Raw genomic sequence first — 17,118 nt, 5'->3', positions numbered from 1 at the left:
CTGTCCTTGGAGTGTTTGATGGGGACAGTGTAGAGGGAGCTTTACTCTGTATCTAACCCCGTGCTGTACCTGTCCTGGGAGTGTTTGATGGGGACAGTGTAGAGGGAGCTTTACTCTGTATCTAACCCCGTGCTGTACCTGTCCTGGGAGTGTTTGATGGGGGAAAATGTAGAGGGAGCTTTACTCTGTATCTAACCCCGTGCTGTACCTGTCCTGGGAGTGTTTGATGGGGACAGTGTAGAGGGAGCTTTACTCTGTATCTAACCCCGTGCTGTACCTGTCCTGGGAGTGTTTGATGGGAGACAGTGTAGAGGGAGCTTTACTCTGTATCTAACCCCATGTTGTACCTGTACTGGGAGTGTTTGATGGGGACAGTGTAGAGGGAGCTTTACTCTGTATCTAACCTCATGCTGCATCTGTCCTTGGAGTGTTTGATGGGGACAGTGTAGAGGGAGCTTTACTCTATATCTAACCCCGTGCTGTACCTGTCCTGGGAGTGTTTGATGGGGGACAGTGTAGAGGGAGCTTTACTCTGTATCTAACCCTGTGCTGTACCTGGCCTGGGAGTGTTTGATGGGGACAGTGTAGAGGGAGCTTTACTCTGTATCTAACCTCATGCTGCATCTGTCCTTGGAGTGTTTGATGGGGACAGTGTAGAGGGAGCTTTACTCTGTATCTAACCCCGTGCTGTACCTGTCCTGGGAGTGTTTGATGGGGACAGTGTAGAGGGAGCTTTACTCTGTATCTAACCCCGTGCTGTACCTGTCCTGGGAGTGTTTGATGGGGGAAAATGTAGAGGGAGCTTTACTCTGTATCTAACCCCGTGCTGTACCTGTCCTGGGAGTGTTTGATGGGGACAGTGTAGAGGGAGCTTTACTCTGTATCTAACCCCGTGTTGTCCCTGTCCTGGGAGTGTTTGATGGGGACAGTGTGGAGGGATCTTTACTCTGTATCTAACCTCATGCTGTCCCTGTCCTGGGAGTGTTTGATGGGGACAGTGTAGAGGGAGCTTTACTCTGTATCTAACCTTGTGCTGCATCTGGCTTAGGAGTGTTTGATGGGACCATACGGATGGATCTCTGCCACTTAGTATGTAGCAATCTCTGAATCGAGCTACTAATTCTAATTAGTCGATGATACGTTTTAATATCCTATAGCAAACTGCGGTACATAGAGGTGTAATATTTACCTGTCCTTTTGCTAAGCAGTCAGCTATATTGTTTAGGAGCTTGTAGAAAACTTCAAACCAGGGCAGGAAACTGGAAGACAAATGGAACAACAAATGAAAGTACTGCAGAGTCCAATACAAAAGAGTGATGAACAGAAATAGTTTCAGTCCAATTGACAGCTTTCATGTAAAAAGTACTTGTTTTATTATTTATTATCTTGTTGTGTACCTTTTCAATTACCACTTCTGAGGATGAGGTGGACAGTGATTGAATAATACACTAACTTCAAAGGATGGTAAAGGAGGAGTAGAGTCAATTGGGAACTCAAAAGGGGCTACATGCATGGAGGCAAATGGAATAGCTGAGCTACTAAATTAACACTTTGCATCTGTCTTTACCAAGGCAGAAGACAGGCCACAGCGAAAGAGGAGGTAATTAATAAAATGATAAGGAGGAGATATTATATATGCTGTTTATGCTTAAAGTTGATGAAGTACCAGGACTGGATGAGATGCATCCAAGGGTGCTGGGGGAAATGAGAGTAGAAATGACGGAGGCACTGCCCATCATTCTTCAGTCTTCCTTAGAATCAGAGGTGGTGCCAGAGGACAGGAGAATTGCAAACATTAAACCCTAAAGGGTGTAAGATAGATAAGGGCATGAAAATAAGTCCAGCAACTGCAGGCTCATCAGTTTAACTTTGGTGTGGGGAAACAATAATTCAGGACAAAATTAATAGTCAAATGGATAAATGCACATTAATTAAGGAAAACCAGCACAGATTTGTTCAGGGAAAAATGTGTTTAGTTAACTGAGACTTTTGAAGAGTTAACAGAAAGGGTTGATGAGAATAACACTGTTGATGTGGTGTACATGGACTTCCAAAAGGCATTTTCTACAGTGTCACACAGCAGACTTGTGAGTAAAGTTATAGCTCATGGAATAAAAGGAACAGCAGGAATAGGGATACAGAATTGACTAAATGAAGGGATGGTTGATTTTCAGGTTGGAGGAACATTTGTGGTGGAGTTCTCCAGGGGTAAGTGTTGGGATCTTTGCTCTTCTTAATACATATTAATGATCTATACCTTATTGGTGAAGGTACAATCGCACTTAAAAATTTGTGGGCAATACAAAACTCGAAAACATTGTGAACTGTGAGGAGGATAGTGTTGAACTTCAAATTGGTGGAAGGGATGGACAAGTGGCAGGTGAAGTTTAATGCAGAGGAATTTGAAGGAAGAACATTAGAGACAATATAAGATAAAAATTACAACTCTAAAAGGGGTGCTGAAGCAGAGAGAAGTTATTGAAGGTGGCAGTCAGGTTGAGAGTATGGTTACATACAATATCCTAGACTGTATTAATAGGGACACCGAGCACATGAACATGGAGGTTATTTAAACTTGTTTATGGCACTAGGTAGGCTTCAGCTGGAGTATTGAATCTTGTTCTGGATGCCACACTTTAGGAAGGATTTGAATACATTAGCGAAAGTGCAGAAAAGATTAATGAGACTAATTCCTGGGATGAGGAATTTCACTTATGAAGATAGATTGAAAAAGTTGGAATTGTTTTCCTTGGAGAAGAGTAGGCTGACAGGAGCATTGTTAGAGAATAGAACAGAGTAAATAGGGAGAAACTGTTCCCACTTGGAAAGGATTCAGAATGAGAGGGAACAGATTTAAAGTAATTAGTAAAAGTGAAATAGAATCCCTACAGTGCAGAAGGAGGGCATTCAGCACACCGAGTTGGCACTGACTCTCTCTGACCCACGCCCTATCCTCGTAACCCCATATATTTACCCCATTAATTCTTCTAACCTAACCATCTTGGGACACTAGGGGCAGGCTTAGCATTGGCCAATCCACCTAATCTGTGCACCTTCAAAGAATGGGCGGAAACCGGAGCACCTGCCAGGGAAACTCAACACACAGTCACTCAAGGCTGGAATCAAACCTGGGTCACTGACGCTGTGAGGCAGAGTGCTAACCACCGTAGGGGTCATAGTTTAATGATAAGGGTAAACCTTTTCAGATTGAGGTGAGGAGGAATATTTTCACCTAGAGAGCACTGAATCTGTGCAATTCACTACCTCAGAAAGTAGTTGAGGTCAAAGTGTTTTGATTTCAAGAAAAAAATTAGATATAGCTCTTGGGGCTACAGAAATCAAGCCATATGGGGAGAAGGTGGGATCAGGCTATTGAATTTGATGATCATCTTTATAATGAATGAACATAAGAACATAAGAAATAGGAGCAGGAGTAGGCCATCTAGCCCCTCAAGCCTGCCCCACCATTCAATAAGATCATGGCTGATCTGCCGTGTCTCAGTTCCACTTTCCCGCCCTCTCCCCATAACCCTTAATCCCCTCACTTACCAAAAACCCATCAACCCGCGTCTTAAATATACTCAGCGAGGCAGCCTCCACCACTTCAACGGGCAGAGAATTCCAGAGATTCACCACCCTTTGAGTGAAGAAGTTCCTCCTCAACTCCGTTCTAAACCACCCCCCCCTTTATCTTGAGACTGTGCCCTCTAGTCCTACTGTCCTTTCTGAGCGGAAAGAGTCTCTCCACCTCTATCCTATCCATCCCATTCATCATCTTATATGGCTCAATGAGATCTCCCCTCATTCTTCTAAACTCTAACGAGTAACGAGAATGGCAGAGCGAGCTCAAATAGATTACTCCTGCTTCTATGTTTCTATGTGTTTGATAAGGACCAAGCAGTTTTCCTGGTAATTTGGTCATTTTCCTGGCACAAACAACCAACTAGCTGACAGTTCATCTCATTGTATTTTTTGAGGGAAACCATTAGCACTGAACTGTCTCCCATTGCCAGACCAGCAACAGTCACTGCCCTTCAAAGTTGCTGACTGTAATCAGCATTTGGAGAAGTCTCGATGAGAAGTAGTTATATATAAGTTTGATTATCTGAACCTCAGGCTTCTATCCCTTCTTCCAGGTGACTATTCTATTTGAAATATTCCAGGAAATGTTTCACTGCCTCAATCGAAATTTCAGTTTCTATTGCTTCCCATTGAACAGCCAGATGACGTGCTCTTATTTCTAGATCCTCATATCTCCTTGCCACTGAGTGTTCTTCCTCAGCTGATTTGATGATGCTTACTGAGTCTGAATCTGGTGCAAATAGATGTGTGGGCAGGTGCAGGAATGGCTCTGTGAAAACTTTTTCTGGAAATTCCTCATCAACAAGCCAGGTGGAGGTGCCTGAATAACAGTCTGAGTTCTGGATAGTATCTGGGGATTGGAGGAGTCAGTGGGGGCCTATTCATGTCAGAGCCTGACAGTTCTGGAATTCTGCGTATGCAAAGTGACTCCAAACTGTCAGCCTGCACTTTGCATGGTGCCCCCACACTGCTGCCACCCCATGGTCCGATCAAGGCCCCAACAAGCACTCTCGGGCCATTCCTGACCACACCCCACCCTTCAGTCAAGGAGTGCCCCAATCTCCAGCACCAAAGTCCCCCCTCCATATATGACCCCCCCACCGGGAAGCAGACCGCCCCCCTCTCCCCTCCACCCCAGCTTACCCCGATCGCTGGTCTCCCTCCAGTCCCAACTGATCCCCATGCAAAGTAGTAGCAGGACCCCGCCCCCTCACCAATTGCCCCCAAGCCCCCTAGGCCCACCCCTAGGCATTGCCTGATGCCCAATGGACAGTGCCAAGGAGCCCCTTGGACATGGGCACTTTTCCCCTTGGGCAGAGCGGGGGCACAGGCTGGCACTGCCAGGGTGCCCATGCCCAGGGGCACCAGTTCCCCTGCCGCCTGACCACCCAGGGGCCGTGATTGCTTCCCTTCACTTCAGCAGGGTCTCCCACTAGTTCCCCAAAAGCTATTCTGAATCCCGCCAGAGTGAAATTGTCCTGGCAGGGTGGGAGATGCTACTGGCCTGGAGAATTCAGTCCCGGGCCCAATAATCAATTCAAATCACATTAAAATAAGATTAAAATAATTTACCTGGTGTTCCCACCAGTTTCCAGTGTGGTCCCGACTGCGCTGGATATCCGACACTGGGAGATGCGTGCGTTGGGAATGCATGCGCAAATTTCGTGAATCAGCACACATGTGATTCTCCTGGCCCAACCCCCCAAAAAATTAGCAGGTCGGGATGAGAGAATCCCGGCCAGTGTCTCTGGGTGCTGGGAAAAGCCTGGGGAATAGGGAGTGTAGGAGTTGGCGTCTCTGGGTACTGGAGAGAGTCTGGTTTCTGGAATGTAAGAGTTAATACCTTCACACAAAGGGCAGATTTGAAGGAAATGGTAAAAAGGACAATACAAATCTCCTTTCGTATTTTTAAAAGAAGTTAATTCTGAAAATTGTTTGGGAATTAAAAGTTAGTTTATTGGCTTTGACAAAGTGCCTGTTCTGTGAGGATATGTGTCCTGGCTCCTACCTGAGGATGCAGATACAGGTCTTTGATCCACCAGTCAGCCTGCAAAAACCAAACCGCTGATTGCCATCTATATCCGTCAGCACAAAGGTGAACTGCTGGACCACAGAACTCTCCCATACCCTGTCAAACAGAAACACACAGTGAGTTCACATTTCATCATCAGCATCTGAATTCAAACCCAATGACCAACTGGGCCTTGTGTAGACTAATCTGATTTCTAACATTACAACATCAGAGTTTTATGCCATCACATGGCACTGAAGATCCATTCCATCATCGTGATGTCTTGACCCACACAAATCAGGAAACTCATTCTGTGTGGTACCTGATGGCAACTGCAGCAGCAGTTGGGTTTCTGTGCGTGCTCTTTGGATAAGGGCAGAATTGGTTGGATTGTTATGCCTCAATGAATTTAGGATTATCAACTTACTTCCAATCAGGCTCATCTCCATCAAGGAGTTGCAACAGGACAAATTAACAATCAAATTTAATCAGTCTTCACAGAGACAAAACCTTAGCCGTACAAGCAACATATTTGTAATCCAGGACTGAATGAAAGAGGATGACCTTTGCTAAGTTGATGAATAGCAATCCAGAGTCAAGCTCCATCCTTAGCCCCACTGTGAATGTGCTCTTACCCAGTTAGCTTAACTGATACATATCAGAAACTACTTGTTAAACAAATAAGTCTAACACATGCCATCACACTCATTCTGAGTCTATACAAGTTAGATGTTAAAATTATGGAATATCTAGAGCAGATCAGACTATATTGTTATATAGTAGGCACCTAACACTGAGATTGCTGGAAAAATAATTGCTTTTGCAGTTGTTGGTATCAAACACACAGTCTACATCAGTGTTTACTTCCCTCGTCACCCTCCCATCAGCCTGTCTGTGCTTGTTTCCTCTCAGCCTGATCATTCATGGGTTTAATTGGTCCATAGACATTTGCAGTGCTGAAAGAAGCCATTCGGGCCACCTGATCTGTGTTGGCTCTTTGTTATAGCAATTTAAAACTATTCCCACATTCTTGTCCTCTTCAATCTCAAAGCCCTACATCTTCCTCTGCTTCAAGAAGTGATCCAGCTTTCCATAAAATTATGCAGCGGCCCCGGCCTCAACCATTCTCTGTGACAAAGCAAAAAAATACTGTCTAAAGAGATGGTTTCCTTCTCTCTCTTCACCCCTCCCTCTCATTCTTCTCTTCTCTTTCCTCCCCTCCCTCCTCTCTTCCCCTTTTACTTTTCTGCCCCTTCACTTCCCTCCTGACAGTGTTAAATTGATGACCCCTGATTTCAAGGTTCGATATCTTTTGGTTGAATATAAAGTAGGAAAATACCTTTGGTGGTAAAATAGTAAAAAAAGGACAGGAAATTAAAGCCTGCTTTAACCTATCACTATGTGCGGTGGTTTGTACCAGCTCGGAATTGACTGAGTGCTCAGCTTCCAAATCGATTTCAATTAGGAACTGTTGCTAAACTCAGATTTTGGACCCCCAACAAGGAGCAGTGAGAGAGACATTCAGCTCTAAAACCATGGACCTTACCTTTCCACATCGAAAGGGAAGCAGAATTTGGGCAGGCTCCGTAGAGATTCCTGTGAGAAGAAAAGCAGTGGTCTATTAACAGTGGTCAGTGATATATCAGGTTAGTAATTAGTTCCTGGGTCACTTTGATATTGAGACATACAGCCAGGAGGTCCCTGGAATTGGGCCCTGAACACCTACTTCAGTTTGGTGTCCAGTGGCTTCTACCGCAAGCCTGTGGATGCAGTGCAGTGTGTGACATGCTTGACTGTGACACCTCCACTGGTTACATAGTCTGCTGATACTTCAACTCATGTCATGGATCTGCCTAACAACAGCTGTAACAAGAATTTAACAAGAATTTAACAAGGCATGATAGGATGTGGTCTGACGCAGCAACAGGTAGAAATCTGCCTTGCAACAGGAGTAGCCAGCACTCAAAAGATTTGATTTTCCCAGTAACAAGAGTAGCAGGCATCCAGACAGAACCAGGAGTAAATCATCCCATTAGTAGGGAGCAGCTTACCTAGATGACTGAGATATCAATGGATGCGTCCATATGCTGATTTCTATAGTCCAAGAATTTGAGTTACAGACAGCATAACCCACAGAATGAAGAATCAAAAAGAACAAATTCTATAATTGCCAACACTCTCGGAAGAAGGCAGGCTGGTTTACATCTAGCAGCTGAGAGGTCAGTTCGTATCTAATAGCCCGAGAGGCCAATCCACAACTTAGTCAGGAGACAAGGTCTGCATCTAAATCTTAGAGCCAAGGTAATGCAGGAACCTTCATGAAAGCATTTAAATATCTTCACTGGGCGAGGAAAAGACATTGATCTGTGTGCTTAATTTGACTTCTAGATTTATTTCATTTGGATGCTGTTTGGGAAGGGGGAAGTCTGAAGGAGTTGAGGGATCATAGGTATATTTTGGATCAAGTGGGTAAATGCATAAACCATGTGTTTACTAATTCATATAAAGTTTATTTATTAGTATCACAAGTAGGCTTACATTAACACTGCAATTAAGTTATTTTGAAAACTTGTCGTCACACTCTGGCGCCTGTTTGATTACACTGAGGGAGAATTTAGCGTGGTCAAGGCACCTAACCAGCACATCTTTTGGACTGTGGAAGGAAATTGAAGCACTTGGAGGAAACCCACGCAAACATGGGGAGAACGTGTAGACTCCACGCAGTGACCCAAGCCAGGAATTGAATTCGGGTCCCTGGTGCTGTGAAGCAGCTGCGCTAAGCACTATGCCACCATGCCTCTCTATATACTTGATAGTCTTAGAATACTGTGATCCTGTTCAGGTATATTTGTCTTTTCTTTAATTTAATAAATAGTCTTTAATAATTGTTATACGACGACTAGACTGGTTCTTATCATTGGGGTTTCATGTGACTCCTCACACCATTCCAAATAGAAAACTTTACCCCACCACAATCCGGTGTTCCGAGTTAGGACACCCCCACAGTTAACATCAGCGTTTCATGACACTCATTCAAGGGTCATACAGGGTCAAATGTGGGCTCTTATTGCCTGGGTTCACACCTGAAGAAGAAATCGATGGGTAAACTGGAGAAAGTTTCAGCAGAACCAGATGGAGGAAAATGGATAAAACTGAAGAAATTAAAGAGTTCCCACATCAGCAATTATGTTGTAAAAAAATTAGGAGACAGTACAGAAGCACCAGTCAGCCAGACAGCATCAGGCATTGCTGTTTGTGGCAGAATCCTCTCATTAGAATTACCACATAACAATGTCATGAGTTTGCATTCTTCTCAAGGGCAATGATGCCCACATCCCGTAAAAGAATTTTAAAAATTCTGATTATTTGTTTTACTTGTATTGTCGTGACAAGCTGGCAACTGCCACTATGAAGATTTTTCAATAAACCAAGTACCAATCAATCTTTTGTGTACACATGATAAACCAATTCATGTAGAGGATAACAAAACAGCACCACAATCAATAAATATGTGACATAACCCAAAACAATGGTCTTCAAATCCACTGTGGAATTCATACTCAGATATAACTCCCATCCTTTTAACAAGGAACTCGAAATAAGTATGAATGTGAAGCACCCATCAGTATCTGGACCTGTCAGTGACCTAACTGTTAATTAGTTCAGTAACAAGTCAGTTAGATTTTTCATCAGCAAATTAGAGTGAAATAAAAGGTATAACTTACTTGGTCATTGTAGTCTTCAGGAAACTGCCTCAGTACTGCAGGATCTGAGGAGGAAGAATAAGCCCCATAGTCACTCAACCTATACACCACAATCATTGTTCCTCCTGATTTGCAAACAACGTGAGATGGATTTTGTAAGGAAGGAGAACTGAAAGTTAGTGAAGAAGCTGTTGATTAATTTGATAGAGATACAGTTGGGAGGTGATCACAGTTATCTTACCTAAATACAGGAGATGTGCTGGAGAAGCAAATTTCCTGCTGAGCTCATTGTCATATCAACACGTGGAGGCAGCACAACACAAAACACAACCACAAATTACAATCTCTTCAAACCAGGAGGCACACCATCAGCACAGCAAAGTGTTCCTGCCTGTAATCACATGGCAGGATGGTAAGTCAGGCTGACCAGTACAGGCAAAATGGGCCAAATGGTCTCCTTTCATGCTGCATTATCCTATGATTCTGGGAGTGAGACTAGTCTAGAACATCTTTCTTTGGGATGGAGTTCAGTAAGTCTTCATCAGATTGTAATTATTGCTACCCAGTGGAACTTAGTGGAATTTCCAATCTACTTTGTTGGGTTGAAATGGGAAATGCAACACAATGTCCAAGACTAGGGGTGGGGAGAAAACATTAATGATGTCTGCTCCTCATGATCACTATCCACTGCTGGAAAGTTTTTCCATGCGATCAAAACGCTTGAATTCCTCAGTTTGTGTCACAGTGGAAGCTGTCCCAAATCACATACAAAAGATTGAATCTTAACAATAAACACAGATTGTTGTTGGGATGACATCTTTGTTAGGAGTGGTACAGTGCCTGCAGCACATGTTAAGAGCAATGTACTAATACAGATATACAGGGCAGGATCTTCTGCACAAGCTGCCATGCTTCACTGCAGTGGAGGCAGCCTGCTATTGGTCAAAGGTGGAATCTTCTGATCCCGCTGTTGTCAATGGGGTTTCCTGTTAAACGCACCCTTTGCTACTGTGAAACCTGTGGCAGGAGTGCGCCATCAGCAGGACTGCAAAATCCCACCGGTGTAAATCGCTGGAAAGCTCTGGCTGAAAAACCTGTTGGCTACCCTCCTAGTGATCCTTTTGGCATCATGAATTTAAATAACGTCATAGCTTTGTGGTTATGTTGCAGGACGAGAAATCCACAGGGCGAGGGTTCAAATCCCAAGTTGTGAAATTGAATTCAACAAAGCAGTCCAGTAACCTCCAGCCGATGGCATGTCTGTTGTCAGCATTATTCAGCTTCCTTTATGAGCTGATATTCTTTCCCTAACAGGGAATCTTAATTGGCCTTTATATTACTCAACCCATTCCTCTATATCACCTTCACCTCTTCATTACGCCAATTCTCTTACCTGCTTCTCTCTGCAATTGTTCTCCATTTTTATTCTTCTCCCCTGAATACTGTACCTCTACCTCACTTCGGTCTCTGTAGATTTGTGATTTCAGTGCAATGATAGGTACCCCCAAATGCAGAGCTGGGTATGATATGCATTCACACAGATCAGGAGTCATAAGATTCAGGATCAGAGTTTGGAAATCTCAGCTTAGCTACATCTACTGTTACTACTCACAACTAGCCTGTTCAACCTATAATTGACACCTTCAATCTTCATTGTCAGCAGCTTTCAGTATTAAAACAGACAATGATAGGAAGACTGCTATACCTAGTAACTGTGCGAATAGTCCCTGTTTAGTGCTTGTGGATTGCATTCTTTGGAAACAGCATTAATTGGCAAATGGTCTGGATTCCAAAGGTTGTCCGTCCCAGTACATCTCTCTGCACCAAGAGTCAACACTTGCAGGAGAGGAGGGAAGAAAAGGGGTAAAACCACATACAATGTGAAGCATTTGTGACCAATCCTGCACTGTACTAGCAGAGAATTGGGCCTGTTTCCTAGCAGACAGGATGTGGTTTAATACAAGATGGGGCTGCTTATTAACTGGAACGTGATTCTGTTTTTGTCTGAGCTACACGTCCTGCCTTGTCATCCCGTCCCCTATTAGCATGTGGCCCACACTCCAGTAACAAACACTTCTGTAAGCTGACAATCCGCCTCCTAAATTATGGAGGTTATATTTTGTGCATGGCTTTTCTGACCTTTGCATATTGACCTGATGATGAGTTCAGCAGGAAACTTGTGGCTTCAGCACAACTGTTTTAAAAATTCCAATCTGCAGAAAGGAGTCAGAGACTGAGAGAGACTCTGAACCCACAACCGCAGGACCACGCCACCTCTTCTGGTGCCTTCAGATTTTTTTCCCCTCTTCCCCATGTCTGTGGTCTTTCTATATTTATGAATAAGCATTAACTGGCTGTTTGACTACAGAAGGCATCATTGCTAAAGAAATCCTGTCCACATATCTATGCTTTCCAGTACCTATCCAGTTCTCAGTATTCTGAGCTTTGGGCTTCGGAGATGAATTGCAGTAAAGTCAATTGCTCTGCCTTTGCTGTCACCATGGCTGAAGCCAACTTCACTCAGTACAGACTGAGGATTGACACTGGAATCTTCCTACTTTATATGTCACAATAATAATTTACATTTATGCAAGCACTTTCAACATTGTAAAACATTGTTGCCAGAGAGTTAACAAATAAAATTCAACACTGGGCTAAATAAATGCATTTAAAACAGGAAATCAAGAGGGATTTTAAGGAGTGTCTCAAAGGAGAAAGGGGCAAAGAGGTTTTTAGAAAAGGAATTCTAGAGCTTAAGATGCAGAAAACACAGTCACTAGTGGTGGAACAATGGAAATTGGGTGTGTGTGAAAGGCCAGAATTAGAGATTCGCAGAAATCTCAAGGAAATGGCAGAGATTACAGAGATGGAGAAATGGCAAGATCATGGAGGGATTATAAAAAAAGAGTGCTCATTTTAAAATGATTGTGTGGGAGCAAGTAGGGCTGTCTCTTTATTAGGTTACACACCCTGCAACTTCTTACCTCCTACTTTCCCCACAAGCAAGGAAAGAGAGAGAGAGAGATCACAGATTTCCCCAGGGCTGCATTGAGATAGGAGACTGTTCCACTGAGTGACTGACCTGGGCAGTCATTATACTAATGAGTGGGATGCTGCAGGACATGCTTTTCATCAGGTTTTATGTTTCACAAAATGTTGGCTTATGGTGAGGATGGGAATTTGGGCTGTGAAGCCTCACGCCTTGACAAAGGGCAAGGAAGCACAGAGTGTGCAGCACCTACAAAATTCACTGAAGGGAGAATGTGATTGAAAATATGCTGATTAGAGTTAGTTAAAAATATGCTGATAGTAACTGCCCCTTTGATGTTTATGCTGCCAGTTTGGAAAATTAGACATTATTATTGTTTGAAAAAGTTACTAGATTTAAGCCAACCCCTAACATGATCATGAGAGGAAAGAGTGCATTTCGAGAATGCTGAGGCCGTGCAAACTTGTTTCCTGTACCATTTGGTAGTTGCTCAACCACACCAGTGCACTTGCTCCGCCCCATTTACACTCAGAAGCCACGATTTTAAGGTATATCATGTCAGGCCTAACAGGCTTAGACAGTTAAGCAGTGAGGCCAGGCCAGGCTTTTGTTCCTTTGAGTTTAGAAGATTGAGAGTGATCTGATAGAAGTACTTAAAAATGAAAGGATACAATGGGGCAGGTAAAGAGAAACTATGTCCTCTAGTGGGCGAAATCTTAAAATTAGACTTAGAGTTCAGAATGGGGAACTACATTTGAACACAAAAGCATAGTGGAAATCTGGAATTCTCTCCCTACAAGGCTGTGGGGCTCAAATGGAGCTTTCAAGATTCTAATTTGTGGATTTTGTTAGGTCAGGGTATCAAGGGATATGGAGCTAAGGTGGATAAATGAAATTGAGGTTTAGATACGACCTAACAAAATGACAGAACCTGCTTGAGGGGCTGAATGGACTTCATGTGTTCTCATTTTCAAATAAAAGTACATGTTATTTTAATCTCCTCTTCCTGATTTTCTTCACACCTTTTCTGTATGAATCCACATGGCAGCTAGTTAACAACACGAGGCTTTGTAGCCAAGCCTGATCGTGGTCGCTGTCAATTTCCACAGCCTTTCAGGAATAAAGAGTTGTTGTTCTATAAGGAAGGAAATCTGTCATCCTTACCTGGTCTAACCTACATGTGATTCCATAACAATATGGCTGACTCTTAAATGCCCTCTGAAATGACCCAGCAAGCCACTCAATTTGAGGGCAATTACGGATGGTCAACAAACGCTGGCCCAGCCAGTGACACCAAAATCCCATGAAAGAATAAAAAAAATACAATTGGTACAATTTGCTGTTCCGCCATTTTCTTCCAATCTTTCTCAATGGAACGTTCAACTTCATTAAATTCTTTTAAGTTTGACGTTGATGAAGTTAATCATCAGATTGCCCAGAACACTGCCTCATGTTTAAACCAACCCCTGCGAGATAGGGTAAGGAAGAGAATCCAGCCCAGCTCCTTCTATGGTTGCTATTACGTGACCTCTGTTTGATTTGATTTATTATTGTCACATCTATTAGCATACAGTGAAAAATGTTGTTTCCTGCACACTGTACAGGCAAAGCACACCATACGTACAGAATGAAAGGAGAGGGTGCAGAATGTAGTGTTACGGTCATAGCTAGGGTATAGAGAAAGATCAACATAATATGAGGTAGGTCCATTCAAAAGTCTGATGGCAGCAGGAAAGAAGCTGTTCTCGAGTTGGTTGATACATGACCTCAGACCTTTGTATCTTTTCCCTAACAGAAGAAGGTGGGAGAGAGCACAACTTGGGTGTGTGGGGTCCTTGATTATGCTGGCTGCTTTTCCAAGGTAGCGGGCAGTGTAGACAGAGTCAATGAATGGGAGGCTGGTTTACATGATGGACTGGGCTACATTCATGACCCTTTGTAGTTTCTTGTGGTCTTGGACAGAGCAGGACCCATACCAAGCTGTGATGCAATCAGAAAAAATGCTTTCTATGGAACTTCTGTAAAAGTTGGTCAGAATTGTAGCGGACATGCCAAATTTCTTCAGCCTCCGGAGAAAATAGAGGCGTTGGTGGGCTTTCATAACTCTAGCATCAGTGTGGAGGGACCAGGACAGGTTGTTGGTGATCTGGACACCATTTCTACTTCATCCCCATTGATGTAGACAGGGACATGCATTCTACTAAGCTTCCTGAAGTTGATGATTATCTCCTTTGTTTTGTTGACACTGAGGGAGAAATTATTGTTGTTTCACCAGTTCACCAGATTCTCTACCTCTTTCCTATAGTCCGTCTCATTACTGTTTGAGATCTGACCCACTACGGTGACTGGGATGTATGTGCACAGACATTGACTTGGGAAATAGTCAGGTTCCATAGGTCAACACTCGCAACCAGTGATAGGAAGAGCAAAGTAGAACTGACAGAAAAATCACTCCTTTGCAAGAAATGTCTCAGATTTAATACTGTCTTTCTCTACAATCTATCTGCCATTAACGCTGTTCATTGCTGCAATCTGTTTGTCTCTGTAATGTTGCTGCAGATGCCTCAACCTTCTGGGTCTTGAAAGTGAGAAACTCCCAGAAACCCACCATCAACCTCATTTCAGGAGATGGTCATTGGCTGCCCGACTTTCCACTAGGAAACTGTTAAAACGAGTTCAAATCATTACCAACAATCATGTATTAGTGAAAGAGAGAATTAGAGGTCACCTGTTTTATGGGTTGGTAATTGATTGTAATAGGGACAGAAGGCCACATTTTCACTGGGCTCAAGAAAACCCAACCTACCCATAATGCACACCTGCCCCATGTGTGGCTTTAAAGTTTATTTATTAGTCACAAATAAGGCTTACACTGTAATGAAGTTACTGTGAAATTCCCCTAGTTGCCACAGTCCAGCGCCTGTTCAGGTCAATGCACCTAGCCAGCATGTCTTTCAGAATGTGGGAGGAAACGGAACACCAAGAGGAAACCCACACAGACACGGGGGGAACATGCAAACTACACACAGACAGTGACCCAAGCCGGGAATTGAGCCGGGGTCCCGGGTGCTGTGAAGTAGGAGTGCTAACCACTGTGCTACTGTGCCGCCCCTAAGAAGGGTTAAGAGGGGAGTTATGTCATTTCACAAAGGGGTCAGGTTCATAGTGCATTTTGCGAGGCGTGAGGAGTCTGTCAAAACTGTCGATGTGGAGGCAGGCTGGTTAAAAAGCCCTTCAATGTTCTTCAACATAACAACCTAGCTCCCAAAGTTGTTTAAAGGCCCCTAAACTCACCCCTCAGCCCCCTCAACCTGCCATCCATCCCTCATGTCACCCAACACCTCATTTGTCCTGATGCCAACCCATGTCCCTCCTATGCCCCTATGTCACACTGGGTGGAATTCTCTGGTCTCCCTCGGCATCTTTCTAGCAGCGACATGGCATCCGTGTCAATGATCTGGCACATCTTGCAGAGGTTGCTGTGGCAGGGTTGTGTGGTGTTGTGGTCACTGTTCTCCTGAAGGCTGGGTAGTTTGTTGCGGACAGTGGTCTGTCTGAGGTTGTGCGGTTGTTCAAAGGCAAAAAGTGGGGGCGTGGGAATGGCCCTGGCGAGATGTCGTCTTCATCAATGACATGTTGAAGACTCTGGATAAGATGTCATAGCTCCTCTGCTCCGGGGAAGTACTGGATGACGAAGGATACTCTGTCTATTGTGTTCCGTGTTTGTCTTCTGAGGAGGTCGGTACGGTTTTTCGCTGTGGCGTGTTGGAACTGTCGATTGATGGGTCGAGCGCCATATCCTGTTCTTATGAGCGCATCTTTCAGCATCTGGAGGTGTCTGTTGTGATCCTCTTCACCTGAGCAGATCCTGTGTACAAAGAGGGCTTGTCCGTAGGGGATGGCTTCTTTAACGTGTTTAGGGTGGAAGCTGGAGAAGTGGAGCATCATGAGGTTATCTGTGGGCTTGCGGTACAGTGAGGTGCTGAAGTGACCGTCCGTATGGAGATGTGTGTGTCCAAGAATGCAGCCGATTCCAGAGAATAGTCCATGGTGAGTCTGATGGTGGGGTGGAACTTGTTGATGTCATCAAAGAGTATCATCAGCGACATGGATGCATCATCTCACGTGAGAACACCATCCACCAGGTACATGGCACATATTCTTGCAACTCGGCCAACGTTGATTACCTGATACGCTACAGGATAGGATGCCCCGAGACATGGTACATTGGGGAGACCATGCAGATGCTACAACAATGGATGAATGAACACCGCTCGACAATCATCAGGCAAGACTGTTCCCTTCCTGTTGGCGAACACTTCAGTGGTCATAAGCGTTCAGCCTCTGACCTTCGGATAAATATTCTCCAATAAGAACATAATAAGAACATAAGAAGTAGGAGCAGGAGTAGGCCATCTAGCCCTTCGAGCCTGCCCCGCCATTTAATAAGATCATGGCTGATCTGAAGTGGATCAGTTCCACTTTCCCGCTTTCTCCCCTTAATTCCCTGCCTACCAAAAACCTATCTACCCGTGTCTTAAATATATGTAGCGAGGTAGCCTCCACCACTTCAACGGGCAGAGAATTCCAGAGATTCACCACCCTTTGAGTGAAGAAGTTCCTCCTCAACTCTGTTCTAAACTGCACCCCCCCCTTATCTTGAGGCTGTGCCCTCTAGTCCTGCTGTCCTCTCGGAGCGGGAATAATCTCTCTACCTCTACCCTATCCATCCCTTTCGTTATCTTATACGTCTCTATAAGATCCCCCCTCATCCTTCTAAACTCCAACGAGTACAGACCCAGTCTATTTAGTCTCTCTTCATAGTCCAACCC

At 44.1% G+C, this 17,118-nt stretch overlaps 1 protein-coding gene across 2 annotated transcripts in view; it reads right to left on the bottom strand.

The window, feature by feature from the left end:
• The window catches only part of LOC145361062 (DENN domain-containing protein 1B-like), a 60,632-nt gene that overhangs the window by 31,122 nt on the left and 12,392 nt on the right, over positions 1 to 17,118 (bottom strand). For both annotated transcript variants that reach the window (XM_080216624.1, XM_080216626.1), the window contains exons 3-6: positions 9,319 to 9,362; positions 7,140 to 7,189; positions 5,591 to 5,710; positions 1,190 to 1,259 (exon numbers count right to left, since the gene is read on the bottom strand). In XM_080216624.1, coding sequence (XP_080072750.1) covers positions 1,190 to 1,259; positions 5,591 to 5,710; positions 7,140 to 7,189; positions 9,319 to 9,362 — 284 coding nt within the window. The remainder of the gene's footprint in view (positions 1 to 1,189; positions 1,260 to 5,590; positions 5,711 to 7,139; positions 7,190 to 9,318; positions 9,363 to 17,118) is intronic.

The sequence above is a fragment of the Carcharhinus amblyrhynchos genome, chromosome 33, assembly GCF_965287045.1.
Source record: "Carcharhinus amblyrhynchos chromosome 33, sCarAmb.v2.hapA, whole genome shotgun sequence".
Classification (NCBI taxonomy): Eukaryota; Metazoa; Chordata; class Chondrichthyes; order Carcharhiniformes; family Carcharhinidae; genus Carcharhinus; species Carcharhinus amblyrhynchos.
Note: the sequence above shows the minus strand (reverse complement) of the source record. Positions and strands in the feature narration are given on the sequence as shown.